The 15,790-nt window shown below is 44.1% G+C and overlaps 1 protein-coding gene across 1 annotated transcript in view; it reads right to left on the minus strand.

Moving 5' to 3' along the window:
• Window positions 1-603: 603 nt before the first annotated feature.
• The window catches only part of LOC124258388 (probable methyltransferase-like protein 24), a 33,129-nt gene continuing 17,942 nt past the window's right edge, over window positions 604-15,790 (minus strand). Inside the window, exons 3-6 of the mRNA XM_046692483.1 lie at window positions 14,693-14,821; window positions 2,283-2,363; window positions 1,454-1,583; window positions 604-1,083 (exon numbers count right to left, since the gene is read on the minus strand). Of these exons, the coding sequence (XP_046548439.1) occupies window positions 766-1,083; window positions 1,454-1,583; window positions 2,283-2,363; window positions 14,693-14,821 (658 nt within the window). The 3' untranslated portion in view covers window positions 604-765. The remainder of the gene's footprint in view (window positions 1,084-1,453; window positions 1,584-2,282; window positions 2,364-14,692; window positions 14,822-15,790) is intronic.

Below are 15,790 nucleotides of genomic sequence, written 5' to 3' on the forward strand. Positions count from 1 at the left end.
GTGTGTAGTTAAATCCGTTGCATGGGTTACGAACCAAGGTACTTTGATGCTGCCAGGTGTGACGTATGTAGCAGAGTGTGACGTAGGTACAGAGTGTGACGTAAATAGCAGACTGTGACGTATGTACAGACTGTTGACGTAGGTAGCAGACTGACGTAGGTTGCAGACTGTGACGTAAGTAGCGGGATGTACACGAATACACCGGTGGCTCAGTGGTAGAAGCGGCCACATGTGTCACCGAGGGCCAGGGTTCGATCCCCAACGTCGGTAACATCCATCCATCCATCTATCCATCCAGAACATTATCATGTATAAAATGTATTCCAAATGAAAGAAATTAACAGCCAAAATCAGACTAAACAACGGAGAAGAAATGCACAAAATACGTCTTAAAGGGGAGTTACGCTCGGGTCTGCAGGCCCATGAACTTAGATATAAGATTTTCCACCACTTACAGAGTGAGACAGCATGCATGGATCTCCATCTCACGTGGACAAACAGGCCCCAGTTACACGACCTCTGTACTGTGTTGAATACAGCTCTCAACGCTTAGTGGTTCAACTTCGACCATATTTTCAGTCTCAAGAATGAATTCGAAGCTGCTTAAGCAGGCAAATCTCGACTTTATTATGTATACCAATTCAACTTTACAGTCAGTAGTTGCACGTCGTTTCGCTTTCTCCCGTGTAAGTAAATACAGTGCTGGGTAGGGAACTGACACTACATTGCACAGATGGCACCAGTGTATTCAGAATTAAAGTACAATCATTGTGTTAGGAAGGTGTTGACATAATGCACTTCATAACACCCCGTATCAATGTTCGTCCACAACTCTTCAGGGACACCATTCATAAAGAGTGTACACTCCTGGTTCTTGCGGATGTTGAACCGTTTGAACCCGGCCTCTTCTATCGCCTTCAGCGTGTAGAGTCGTCTGAGGAGCTCGCCTGTGCTGGGATTTATGTCGGTGTTGTACTCCACAAACAGCTGCCGGACCTGGCTGAGCTCTCTGTTCTGGATCATGTACCGGAGCACCTTCCACTCCCTGCCATTCAAGTCTATCCTCAGGACGTCTATCGTCGTCTGAAACAGGTGACCAGGTGTGTCAACCTTGCATGTAGGATACAAGTTTGTGTTTACTCATGTTAGTACATACTACTCAATGTTTGGGTATTCGGAGTGTCCACACATTGACAGCTTGCGTCTGATCGCTGGAACAAGTTGCCACACAAATACTATACGATATAGCCCAGGAACTGACTCGGTAATTAATTTATCATTCACTTAAACTACTGTTTTAAGTTTTGTAACGGTATGAAATATATCAATGCCCCTATCAACAGTTGAGTATCTATCAGATCAAGCAGCTCGTATAGTTTTGTACATACATATGTTTATGTGCATTGGTAAAGGGCTGACATCATGACAACTCATGTCAAATGTAGAGACTGACCTCGTCGTGATTGAGTGCATGTCTGATCTCCGTCAGCGTCATCACGCGGCTGCTTTTACTCAAACTGTTTCCCAGAGCGTAGTCGAAATACTGGACCGACTTGGCCTTGACCTCTTTGTCTTGCTTCATGCTGAGGACAAGAAGATTCACGAAGTAGACACACGTATTTGAACAGTGCTTCAGTCATATCATGTGTCATGATGTGTCATGATGTGTCTGCATAATGTGGGAGGAAATCCCGAAAGGCAAGTCATTGATGTTTGTGGTGCTGAAATACCATAGATGGACGAATCTGGGATTCGAACCCTGGCATCGTGAATGGATCAACAATGAATGGCTACGACGAATGGATGTAATGTCTTACAGAATATGTCAGTTACTGAGTTAGACAGTAACACTATCACAGGAATTCTAGGCTAGCTATTCTCGAAACGTTCGTAGCCCTACAAACTTCTTAAGCCCATTCTTAACACATTGGCTACGATCAAAGTTAAGATTTCTTGGTGAGTTAAGACAATCAGCATCGTAAGACATTAGTAAGTCCACGGGTGATCAGGCTCGATGACTTGGTTGACACGTCATCATATCCCAATTGCGTAGATCGATGCTTATGCTGTTGATCACTGGATTATCTCGTCCAGACAGACGCCATATAGCTGGAATATTGCTGAGTGCTGCGTAAAAGTAAACTGACTCACTCCTGATTTTGTCTAAAGATGAATATCGCGGTAGAAAGTCAAGCAGTGAGTGCAATTACTAAGTGCGGTAAAAACAATGACCCACATAACAATGTTCTGAAGGAAACACAAAGAGATCGGGGTTGTCTTACGTCGGGTCGAAGGAAAACACCTCACAGTCGTACAGCCGAGCGAGATCCTGGTCAAACTGGAAGCTTTTACCCCAGTGTGAACTGTAAGGGAAGGAATAAACAATATTGGAAAGTAACTGTATATAATGATGTTTTCAGTATTGCAAACAACACGTGCGTATTGACTGACATAGAGTCTCTGAAAAATAGTACATGTTATTCTATAAATCAATCCTCGAATATTAAGGGACCTTTTTTTATTTTCCATATTTCATGGGACAGGCAAACATGTATAGATATGTTTTATATTAATACAATGGTATGTGTATACATGTATAAACATGTAAAATTTGCTCAAAATGTTCAGTTGGTAGGATTATTTTCCCAGTAATAAATATAAAGTTGAGCAATATTGAAAATACAATTGCCTTCAAGTCTTATTTCAGGGCCTATAGGGGGCGGTGGGGTAGCCTTGTGGTTAAAGCGTTCACTCGTCACGCTGTTGACCCGGGTTCGATTCCCCACATGGGTACTGTGTGTGAATCCCATTTCTGGTGTCCCCCGCCGTGATATGATGGAATATTGCTTAAAACGGCGTAAAACCAAACTCACACTACAGGGTCTACAGCTGAAGGAGTGATGAGTAAAGGCTGCAGGAGAAGAGGATGGAATTGGCTGATCATCTTCTTGAAGACCTGCTCTGTGGTCTCTGGGAGGGATTATGGATTTATGAGTTGTCAAAACATTGAACGCACGTACCCGACTGAGTTAGCAACACCATCCCATTGCCACCCGGTTAAGCTTAACGTTGACTGTACCTACCCACACTGTCAAGCAAGGCTTACGAAATAACTACGAATGATCAAGCTCAGCGTTGAAGTGTCTACCTGAACGATCAAACGTTTAAAGTGCCTACCCGATTAATCAAGTAAAGCTTTGAATGCATCTTCCCGAATGATTTAGTTAAGCTTTGAATGTACAAGTAGTAGATATTTACCCAGTTCCGGACACAATAGCATTCCTCAGAGTACAAAGACATTCCAGGGGAGAACAATAACATTCCTGACGAGAACAATAGCATTCCTGAAGAGTAGCTCCACACATTCCTGTGGAGCAGCCTTACATACCGGTACCTGTGGAGCTAGTGGAGCACATTCCATAAATTCCTCACATATCATGAGCTGTACTTTTAACCCTAGCAGGTAAAGAGTTAAGTAACATCATTATATAACGAGATGACTCACCTGGATCGGAATGTGTTATGAAATAATATGAATAGGAGCCAAGTAAATATACATGAATAGGTGTCAATTGGAATGGTTGGAATGTTTCTCACCTGCATAAACACATGCTGTGAACAATAGCATTCCATTTAAAGAATCATTTTATCCAACCAAACTGTATGTGTACTACCCTAAACCAATCACACAGTGGATGTTCTACACAATCCCATGTTGCACCTTTCACTATAAGGCATTTTAAATCTCACTAGCCACAAGGAGTTTGAAAGAGCATCTTTGCTTGTGAATTCAGTATGGCACAGAAGAGTTTGGACATATGCCCATTTCAAATGACCAGTTACTCACTTGTGTGTTTCAAGAAGTGAAGGATATTCTTAATACTCAGGTACATTTGCATGAAACTATGATGCGGACAAGCGAGTTGTACAAGACCACCTAGTATAGAATACGTGGCGATGTCCTGCTTTTGCCGGATCCTAATTAATTATGCACGATAACTCATTAATATGCAAATGTAGGCATGACATCACAAGTCAGAAAGGTTAATGAACAGGTGTTTGTTTTTATGCACTCTTGCAATTAATGAGCCAAGCTTTCATTAACGGAAAACAATGCACAGTAATTATCATAGTACCATATTTAGACAAGCGAGCGCTCATAAACCTATTTAAAAAACGCGCGTGCTAAGTGCTGATTGGTTTATTTAAATCATGGGTTAATTTAATCATGCACATCGATGCAAATGAGGTCAGCAAGGTGAAAGAACCAGTGTTTGTTTTGACGCACTCACGATATTAACAACCCGAGCCTTCATTCATGGAAAGAGATGCATAGTAATTAAGCGTAGTAGCCATGCCATATTTTGAAAAGCGTGCATTTCACGTAACCATGCGACCTTCCTGACATGACATTCCATGCAACGTGAATCGGAGATAATAAATAAGCTTCAAGACGTGATGAAACATAGTAATGCACTAATAAGCTATCTTAAATTACACCCTTCGTTAAGCGAACGCATGTAGCTTACAACACGATCGCGGCCTTGTGAAACTGAACACGTGTGTAAACATGGGTGTGTCTTAACCACCAAGAGAGAGTCCACATGAATCGCTCGCTATAACACGTCCTATATTATTTCAATGTCTGCGACGAGAAAATCTCGCCTATGCACCTTGTAACGAAATCAGACCCTATATGACTCACGTCTGTATCAACACTTATAGTGTCAAATGGTTTTATTTGGCCTGAAAGTATTAAGAAATAAAGTTTAATCCTGAATACATTTTGTAGAAAACAGTTCTATCATCGCATAATGCTAAGTACATTGGATATTACAGTCATGTATATATGCGCATATCCCTGAACATATACCTAACGATACCAACCCTCTGTAATTTCAAAACTGTCAGGTAACAGCTGTTTATACATTCTCATTATATAATCTAACATCGGGAATGAATATTAGAAAATGTATAAAGGTCAGAAAGGTCAACAGGAGTTACGTATGGTTTGTGACACCTATCACTGATCGTTATAAAACAGCATAGTGTAAAGAATGGAATGAATTTTGGAATGGAATTTGGAGTGACACAAATTTGCTATTTATAAACAAGTCTCCACTCTAATATGCTAAGACAGTTTATAAACAGCTGGTCACTGATATAGGGCTCGTAAGCTAAGGGACGGGTGTCAGCTTCTCTCTTCCGCCATGGCCCATCCGCCACACACACAAAGGCACATGACACAGGGGGAATAAGTTTAGAGTTTAAATAACATTTTCTAGGTTATGTAGATAATAAGAACAATAATAAGAATGGTCGATGGCATGTGCTGTCTACGTATCTAGACTTGATTATAATGGGGATAGAATTACTCATATATATCCCTGCAATAATTATTCTCTACATCTTTGAAGCAAGGCTAACTGCATGCCTGTATGGTGGCAGGCACGTGTTTAAAGGTCCATCTAACAAATTTAAATTTAGTTTCAATTGTTATCTGAATCCAGGATATAGAGCAAGTCTAATGCTGAAAACATCCATTTATGAATCAAGTATGGTTTATGAATGTAATTCATTTGTCTTGTACTATAATACGGTATCATATTAATCAGACATATAAACCCTACTGTTAAAAGAGCTGTTTCACTAGTAGGTCGATTATTCCATTGAACTTGAAGTAATATTTAAACTTCAACTGAGCAGGCGCTTGCATGCGAATCGCTTGTAACGAGGTCACTCATAACAAAACAAGACCGGCTGTGTGTCATTTACACTGCAGCTTGCCTTGTCATAATTGTGGTTTAACTGCATTACTCTTAACCGCCAAGATATAGTCCCCCTCAACGAAAACAGACTGTCCACGTCTCCTGTAACACATATGGAAATTTCACTTGATAAATATCAAGAAATGTAATTCCTGGATCCCCAAAAATATACATTTTGCATTAATTCACCATATTTCCATGCTATATGTTATTTTTGGAGGTCTTTTTTTTCAAGCTAAAAGACAGGCTTGGTTGTTATGGTTATATAAAAGGCACAATGTTACGCATTTTCGATACTATTTTGGCCTATATTTTATATATTGGGGACATATGCACTCACAATAGCTTCCAATGGATGCAGTAAAACATAAGAAAAGCAAGATTTATGGATGTCAACACTTCTTTATTGTGAATAACACGACGTTTTGGAGTGTATGCTTGCTCCTTCATCAGGAGGGAGTATAAGGGAGAATATATATATATATACATACGTGAGGCACTTATAAAGAAAACATGTTTAATAAGTTAACAATGTTGAGGAAAGAATATTTAATACAAACATGAGGGCAGTGATACACTAAAACAACATGGTAATAGATCCTAGTAGTATAGGGAATGGGGGTTCTGTGACAGGCCGATTAAGAGCGTCATTATATATCTATTCCCGCTTCCAGCCCCCAGTATAAATTAACAATTTCAAGCAGAGACACCATTCGATGCACATCCCAGACCCCTATAGGAGCCTTAAAATCTGTAGGGTACCATGAGTTTCGGAAACCCCCGGGCGGGAACGAGGACTGCAATACACGGTGTCGGATGCTAAGTTCCCGGTCATAGAATGGGGATTCTGTGACAGGCCGACTAAGAGTGTCATTATATACCAATTCCGCTTCGAGCAGAGACACCATTCAATGCACAGCCCAGGCCAACTAAGAGCACTAATTTCACCACTCAGTGGTTTATGAGCGTGTGCCCGTACGCGTAAGTCGTGACGCCGTCGGCGGCGATCCACCGTTTGGTGTCCATGGGCGACAGCGACGTCTTGTTGAGGGTGATGCGCCGATGATGTTGTGTTTGTCGCTTCTCAACGCTCAGCGTTCATTCGGTGTTTGAACGTCTTATTCTTGAACAGAGCTTGTTTGAAGAGGACGTGCTTGATGTGTTGTTTCACCACGTATTTCTTGACCCCTTTTGCCTTTCGGATCTCACCCTTGTCAGCTTTCAAGATGGAGTACATCTTAGGCCTCAAGCCGACGTATTCGGCGATGGGTGTGCCCGCGCATTCGTCCTTCATCTTACCAAGGACCTTTTTGTTGATCGTGTTGTGTAGGGCATGGTCCTTGGGGTAATCGCTGGTGTCGTACAGGTGTATGTGTTTTGCCATGTCCTTGTACACGTCCTGGGTGTGTATATCCAGCAACAAGGAATCCGTGTCCGTGTACAGCAGCTCGCATCGATCACCGTATTGCTTCTTGAGCTGGTTGTAGTAGAAATCATACATGAGATGTTTGGACAGGTCGAGAATGCTCATCCCCACGAGGCGGTCGGTTGAGCTTGATGTGACTTTTTGTTCATGTGCAGCGCGCCAAGTCGTTATCGAATAGCTTAGCTTGGTTGAAGGCCGGGCTAGCGATCAGTTTCCTGAGTTTTCCTCCTGCTGCGATCGTCTGAGTTTTGACCGTCACCCGTTTTCTCAGGTTCTCCATCGTCTTACCAAACACCGAAGTTGTTCATGAGCTTATACAAGTTCTTCTCGAAGTCACTGGTGGCCAGCTTTCGCGGAGTCCGTGTTCATTCTGATGTAGGGCTCCATCCAAGGACTTTGGTCAAACTTCAGCACCCTATGAATTTTGGTCAGTTTCATACCCAACGATAGGTACAGCTGCAGGTTGCGATAGTGCACGACATACTTGGTCTTGTTCATCAAGTTAGGGACGAGTTTTTCCACCGAGCCAGGGTGTTCTCACCCAACAAGTCCTGCTGATAGTCGGACATCCAGTCTCGCAGACCATCAACCGTTCGGGGCCAGCGGGTAGCTGTTGTGAGCAGCGTGCAATGCCTCGGGATACTCCAGATCCACTTCCAGGATGTAACCCTTCCCGAATCCGTAGCGATGCTCGTGATATCGATCTCATCATCCAACCACTCAAACCCACCCGTAGGCAGAGACTGACTCATAGCCCAGCCATACAGGTTGTTGGCGCCTAGGTAGAGGAGATGATTGGTGGGTTTGCTAGAGTCGTAGCCTTCCACGCATCATTGTTGGCTCTTGCGCACCGTTTGGCGGCCATGGAAATCCCACCTCGTAAGCCTTTCTCGATGAACAGGTGCATGTGTCGTAATCCGTGAGCAATTCCAGCTTAACTCCGGTTTTCTTCAGCAGCGCATCCCACGATAGACCGGGCTGGTGTAGTACCATGCAGGGTCGAGTTGATACTGTTTCAAACACGCCCTCCTAAACGCCTCAAACACATCGGCTAGCAGGAGCACGTCCGTTCTCAAGTACAGGTCATGGTAGTCACCCAGATTCTTACATCCCAGTTTCTCCCCACGCGTTCTGCGGCGTGGACGTAATCATCCTGGGAGATATGGGATTCGGTCAGGTTGCTGTAAAATTGGTTGATAGGAGGTAATCGGGTCTCATCGAACTTAGACCAATCATCCATGTACTCGTATGGGTACACACCCTTCCTCATCAGCAGGGGCGAGTCACCGGCATTGGTGTATCGACCAGTGATGGGGAAGGTGTCATTGGCTTTGACCAAACTATCGGCGATGACAGGAGGAACTGAGCTGTCAATGAATCTCAGACCGTTGAGCGAGAACGAGATGTATTTTTCCATGTTGTTGGGGATGCACTTGATATCACCATCGACCTTCGAGATGGCCTGCATGATCAGGTGGGCATCGTACCCTCTCAGATTGTGGAAGACCACGGGGATGTTGATTGTTTTAGGGTTGATTCTAAGCTGGAGATTGCATCGCAGCGTTATGGGCGGCACCTCGGTACCGGCCGGTGATGTGGCAGTGATCTCTCACAACATCCCCATTCAGCGGCCCCTGACATATATAGCAATTCTCAGCACGCTTGTGGACGACTTGGTCCTTCGGCGTCATGCGCATGGGGGCAGCGGTGTACAGTCTTTTCCTGATGATTTTCTCTTCCTGTTGCAAACACATCAGGAATCGTTCGACGCCAGGACCTCGGTAGATGACTGGAGCGTTCGCCTGTCCATCGCGATCGACGACTCACGTACCGAACCCGCAGGCTTGGTGTTCTTGGGTCTTGCACGTAAAACTTTGCTCAGTGTTGGGCGCGCCGTACGTCGAGCCGTTTGATGAGGGCTCGAAGTCTGCGTAGATCATGTAAGGCACAGGCATCTGATGTTTGTGGTTGGTGAATTTCAAGATGTTGTCGCCTTCCTTAGGCATGTCAATTCGGATCGCCGTCTCTCCTACACCTAGGCAATCTCCCTGGTGTGCTTGCAGCAGGTCGGCTCGCGTAAAACCGTGCAGACATCGTTCGCAGAAGTGTTTCTTTTCTCTGTGCATCGATTGATCGTGCAACAGTCGGCTCAGATTTTTTATTGCCGTGTAGTGATACTGGCCGTCTTTTTCGATGAGGAATATATTGGTTCTACGCACGGTTTTATCACCCACAGGGCTTATCCTATGCACGATGGTTTTGTCACCTTCGTGACCGAACACGTTGACGGCCACCTTGTTCTGCTTTTCGAATTGCGCCCAGTAGGAGATGGGTGTTAAGCGTTCTACACCCGTGAAGTCGAACCCGGATTCTTCGATCGATGGATAGCTGGAACGCCTGCCCGGATTGCCCGTTGGTTCATGCGTAGCAGCTATGACCGCCACCACCGCACAGTAATCATTAACATCGCCGCCTTGGGTTTTGGGGTTAACGAGGGCCTTTTAGCCTTGAAATGCTTGGGCACCGGTATGTGCGACCCACCTTTGAGCGGCATGTAGTTCGCTATGTCGAGATAAATGGTGTTGATTTTGTCTACCACCCATCCAGAGCCCAGGTGGGTATATCTCTCCAACGACTCTTGTATTTTCTGCAACGACGCGTCGATGGAGGATTCAATCAATTCTGGTTGGGTTAGGGCTTCCTGTTTGCCTCTGAAATAAGGTGCAACGCATCAGTACTACCGTCCGTATTCTGTTTTGGAGCTCCATTTTCATCGTTAGTTGGTACTTGATGCTTTTCAAGTCGCCTAGTTCTTCGCGGAGTTTACTAGCAATGGGGGTTTGACTGTACTGGTATCAATATTGGAATCAACTGTCATTATCCAACCCCGGAGATACTTACCCACGGCGTGCTCCGTCTGCACAAATCTCAACTCGACTGGCCTGGTGTCTTCCAGCAAGGTGACCAGCTCGGCTCTTCTCATGCGGGAATAACCCTTCAATCCCCGTTCTTTAGCACGGAGTTTGAGGTCTCGCACGGTAGGGGGCTTGGTATATTTCATATCGAGCAAGGTGAGCAGTTGGGGTTTCCTAAAGCTGGAATAACCCGCCAGTCCACGACTTTTGGCGAGAGCTTTGAGTTCTGACGACAGTAGTCATGGTGTATACCATATGCGGAGCCACATGTCTAATAGGCGTTTTCAATGTGCAGATAATCCCGTCAGCCTTCAAAAATATGAATCACCCTTAAACTTTCGGGTCCTGAGCAGCCCGGTTACGTTCGTTGAGGTAGTCTTTCTTCTTATTGTAAATAAGTTGGTTTGAACTTCGTCCCTCCCATGGTCTTTGCACAGCCCATAATGTCCTTTGACCCCTATGCCGCATACTTTGCATATCGTAATTGACATGACCCTTTCTCACACAGTGGGCATGCGGTGGCAATATTCAGTCATACAGCGTTTATCGCAGGCTGTCGGTTTTGCCGAAAGCAATACCCATTTGCAATAATGGGTTCCCACGGGCCACATGTTGTATACCTTATGCGGAGTCAAATGTCTAAATGAATGTTACTACATGCGGAAGGGGTCCGGGGTTTGGGGCTTGGGTGTTGCTGGGGAAACTGGTTTGCTATGCTTCCAGGTCTTGTGGATGACCTTCCAGAGTAATACGGCAGCTATCGAAACATAGGTTAACTTTTGGGCTGATTCTACCATCTCCCGCACCTTCTGGACACCCAGACGGGTGTCTTCTTGTTCCTCTTCTATTTCTTCCAGGACTTCGTCATTGTCATCATCCTTGTCCAACCTCGATAGGATGTCAACCAACAAATTCGACGATGTATTCGCGGTTTGCTCCACACAAGTCTCGAGACTCCCCAGGCATCGTAGAAGTCCTGGATGGTTGGTAACGATGATACCAGGTATTGTTACTTTCGATCTATCCCGAAGTCACCTTTTGTGGTTAGATCAACCGCAACGATACTTGTTGGTTGTCGCCTGGCAACGATACTTCTGGTTCTTCGATTGGATCTCTCCATATGTCGTAGAGTCTTGTGGACCCAATACCGAAGCGCTTTTTGACCTCGCTTGCTGGGAGCACCCCTCGAAGGGAACGTATTTCTTTGATCTTATCCGAAGGTAAATCTCTTTTTGGTGGCATGGTTGTTTTTCCTGGGCATATATATATCCATACTTCCTATATACCTATATGGGGATCCCAATCCTCTCCCAGGAATCCCAATCCTCTCCCAGTAATCCCAATCCTCCCAGGAATCCCAATCCTCCCAAGGAATCCCAACCTTTCCCAGGAAACTCCTAGCAATGCTTATCAAATGCTTAGCAATGCTTAGCAATACTTAGCAATGCTTAGCAAATGCTTAGCAATACTTAGCAAAACAAGCAAACTTCTAGGTTCTGTCTAGTGTACCCCAGTATGTCTAGTGTGCCCTAGATTCCCATATAGACAATATTTTGCGAATGTAGATATATAGTACAACCAAATGCCCCCAAAACGACAACTATCGCAAGCCCAAGTGGAGGAGATTCGCAAGCTGCGTGGAAAAGCCCCAGCACAAGAAACTAGACAACGATTCGGCATCGGTTCCAATCGACTACGCAAAATATGGAATACAGCCCCTGGAGGGAAAGCGTCGACCCCCCGCACAGACGCAGCCACTAGCGAGAGCGTATTGCCCGCTGCAGAGCCGACTGTGCTCCCCGTCCAGGACTTCTATGAATGCTTGGGGAGGCTTGTGTGGAGAAAACTGCGGTGATGTGGGGTACATCGAATGGTGTCTCTGCTCGAAAACGTAGAGGTGCATGGGCTGTACATCGAATGGTGTCTCTGCTTTCGAAATCGTAGAGGTGCATGCCAGGGGTTTGCGTTGTACATCGAATGGTGTCTCTGCTTGAAATCGTAGAGGTGCATGGGCTGTGCATTGAATGGTGTCTCTGCTCGAAGTGGAATTGGTATATAATGACACTCTTAGTCGGCCTGTCACAGAATCCCATTCTATGACCGGGGGTAACTGGTGGCTGCTTAGCATCCGGCACCGTCTGCGGCTTGGGGACGTATTGCAGTCCTCGTTCCCGCCCGGGGGTTTCCGAAACTCATGGTACCCTACAGATTTTAAGGCTCTTATAGGGGTCTGGGATGTGCATCGAATGGTGTCTCTGCTCGAAATTGTTAATTTATACTGGGGGCTGGAAGCGGAATAGATATATAATGACGCTCTTAATCGGCCTGTCACAGAACCCCCATTCCCTATACTACTATCCTCCCTCACCAGATGTGCCAAGTCCATCTGCCATTATTGTGTTATTCACAATAATAGAGGTGTTGAAATCCATAAATCTTGCTTTTCTTATGCATTCCACTTCTAAATGCCCTTCAAAGATTTGCAGTAAAACAGTTATTATCCCTTACAATTGCCTGTAATTGATAATTGAAAGTTCCAGGCGAACAGCTTCCAGGTAGGAAACACTTGCCATATATGGAACTTAAACAATTGCTCCTTACATCGAAAACTGATGCATGCGGTGTTGTGGGTCTTTGCCGAACTGGTGTTCAATCACTGTAGTATTACAGTATATTAGTAAACAGTGCTCCAAGGGACATGATTCTAAGGGGTTCATAGTTGCATAAATTCATTTTAACTTTTCAATTCATATTGTAATCTAAATACATAATTTCTTTCGGAATAAATTTATACAAACCTGTAGAGGTTATGAATTCTTTGAAGAAAGTCCTCCTTGGGGTACATATAAGCATTTAAATGTCAATTTAAAATCCCACGACAGTTGTAACTATATTTTTTTAATAAAATATTTACAAAACAAAAAACTTGTTTTTGTCTTGTGAGACCACCCCTACAGGGCCGCCTCGGGGCCCCCTACAGCCAATGGAGTGATAGGTGTCACAAACCATACCTAACTCCCTTTGACTTTTCTGACCTATATACATTTTCTAATATTCATTCCCGATGTTAGATTATATAATGAGAATGTATAAACAGCTGTTACCTGACAGTTTTGAAATTACAGAGGGTTGGTATCGTTAGGTATATGTTCAGGGATATGCGCATATATACATGACTGTAATATCCAATGTACTTAGCATTATGCGATGATAGAACTGTTTTCTACAAAATGTATTCAGGATTAAACTTTATTTCTTAATACTTTCAGGCCAAATAAAACCATTTGACACTATAAGTGTTGATACAGACGTGAGTCATATAGGGTCTGATTTCGTTACAAGGCCCATAGGCGAGATTTTCTCGTCGCAGACATTGAAATAATATAGGACGTGTTATAGCGAGCGATTCATTGCGTTCGCTTAACGAAGGGTGTAATTTAAGATAGCTTATTAGCGCATTACTATGTTTCATCATGTCTTGAAACTTATTTATTATCTCCGATTCACGTGCCATGGAATGTCATGTCAGGAAGGTCGCATGGTTACGTGAAATGCACGCTTTTCAAAATATGGCATGGCTACTACGCTTAATGACTATGTATCTTTTTCCATGAATGAAGGCTCGGGTTGTGAATATCGTGAGTGCGTCAAAACAAACACCGGTTCTTTCAACTTGCTGACCTCATGCCTTCATTTGCATCGATGTGCATGATTAAATTAACCCATGATTTAAATAAACCAATCAGCACCTAGCACGCACGTTTTCTAAATAGGTTTATGAGCGCTCGCTTTTCTAAATATGGTAGTGGTACTATGATAATTACTGTGCATTGTTTTTCGTTAATGAAAGCTTGGCTCATTAATTGCAAGAGTGCATAAAAACAAACACCTGTTCATTAACCTTTCTGACCTGTGACGTCATGCCTACATTTGCATATTAATGAGTTATCGTGCATAAATAATTAGGATTAAATTGACACCTATTCATGTATATTTACTTGGCTCCTATTCATATTATTTCAAAACACATTCCGATCCAGGTGAGTCATCTCGTTATATACAGATGTTACTTAACTCTTTACTTGCTAGGGTTAAAAGTTCAGCTCATGATATGTGAGGAATTTATGGAATGTGCTCCACTAGCTCCACAGGTACCGGTATGTAAGGCTGCTCCACAGGAATGTGTGGAGCTACTCTTCAGGAATGCTATTGTTCTCGTCAGGAATGTTATTGTTCTCCCCTGGAATGTCTTTGTACTCCAAGGAATGCTATTGTGTCCGGAACTGGGTAAATATCTACTACTTGTACCTACACCAATGATCAAGCTAAGCTTTGAAGGTACCTGCCGAATGATCAAAATAGCTTTTAAAGTGCCCACCCGTTTAATCAAGTAAAGCTTTAAATCCATCTACCCGAATGATTTAGTTCAGCGATGAACGTACCTACACCAATGATCAAGTAAACCATTAACAGTACCTGCCAAATGATCAATTATAGCTTTGACAGTACTTTCCCGAATAATCAAGTTAAGCTTTCACACTGCCTGATCGAAGGAGTATATGCTACAAGTTGCCGGCACCTACCCGAAGGAGTACGCCAAGCAAGGTTTGACCGGTCTGAACTTTTCATCGTCACAAACCTCCCATCCCTCGTCACCAACTGGACCCGCCTGCAGCATACGTTCACATGGCAGTTCGATGTTGTCCAGATAGCTGAGGAGAAATAGTTCATTGTCAGCCTCTGTACTACCATAGTCCGTGTTGAAGGAGAAATAGTTCATTGTTAGCCTCTGTACTACCATAGTCCGTGTTAAAGGAGAAATAGTTCATTGTTAGCCTCTGTACTACCATAGTCTGTGTTAAAGGAGAAATAGTTCATTGTTAGCCTCTGTACTACCATAGTCCGTGTTAAAGGAGAAATAGTTCATTGTTAGCCTCTGTACTACCATAGTCCGTGTTAAAGGAGAAATAGTTCATTGTTAGCCTCTGTACTACCATAGTCCGTGTTAAAGGAGAAATAGTTCATTGTTAGCCTCTCTACTACCATAGTCCGTGTTAAAGGAGAAATAGTTCATTGTTAGCCTCTCTACTACCATAGTCCGTGTGGGAGATCATGTGACAGAGCTGTGTAATTGACCTTTGTGAATACCCGACTGTGGAGTGAATGACTTATGTGCCTACACGACTGTGGTGTGACTGACCTGTGTGCCTACATGACTGTGGGGTGACTAGCCTGTGTGCCTACTGTGGATGACTGTGGTGACTGACCTGTGTGCCAACACGAATGTGGTGTGACTGGCCTGTGTGCCTACCCGAATGTGGTGTGACTGGCCTGTGTGCCTACATGACTGTGGTGACTGACCTGTGTGCCTAAACGACTTTGGTGTGACTGACCTGTGTGCCTACCCGAATGTGGTGTGACTGGCCTGTGTGCCTAAATGACTGTGGTGTGACTGACCTGTGTGCCTACCCGAATGTGGTGTGACTGGCCTGTGTGCCTAAATGACTGTGGTGTGACTGACCTGTGTGCCTAAACAACAGTGGTGTGACTGACCTGTGTGCCTAAACGACTTCGGTGTGACTGACCTGTGTCCCTACATGAATGTGGTGTGACTGACCTGTGTGCCTACCCGAATGTGGTGTGACTGACCTGTGTGCCTAAACGACTGTGGTGTGACTGAC

This window comes from Haliotis rubra, unplaced genomic scaffold (assembly GCF_003918875.1).
Source record: "Haliotis rubra isolate DU_JTF1 unplaced genomic scaffold, ASM391887v1 Scf690, whole genome shotgun sequence".
Taxonomy (NCBI): Eukaryota; Metazoa; Mollusca; class Gastropoda; order Lepetellida; family Haliotidae; genus Haliotis; species Haliotis rubra.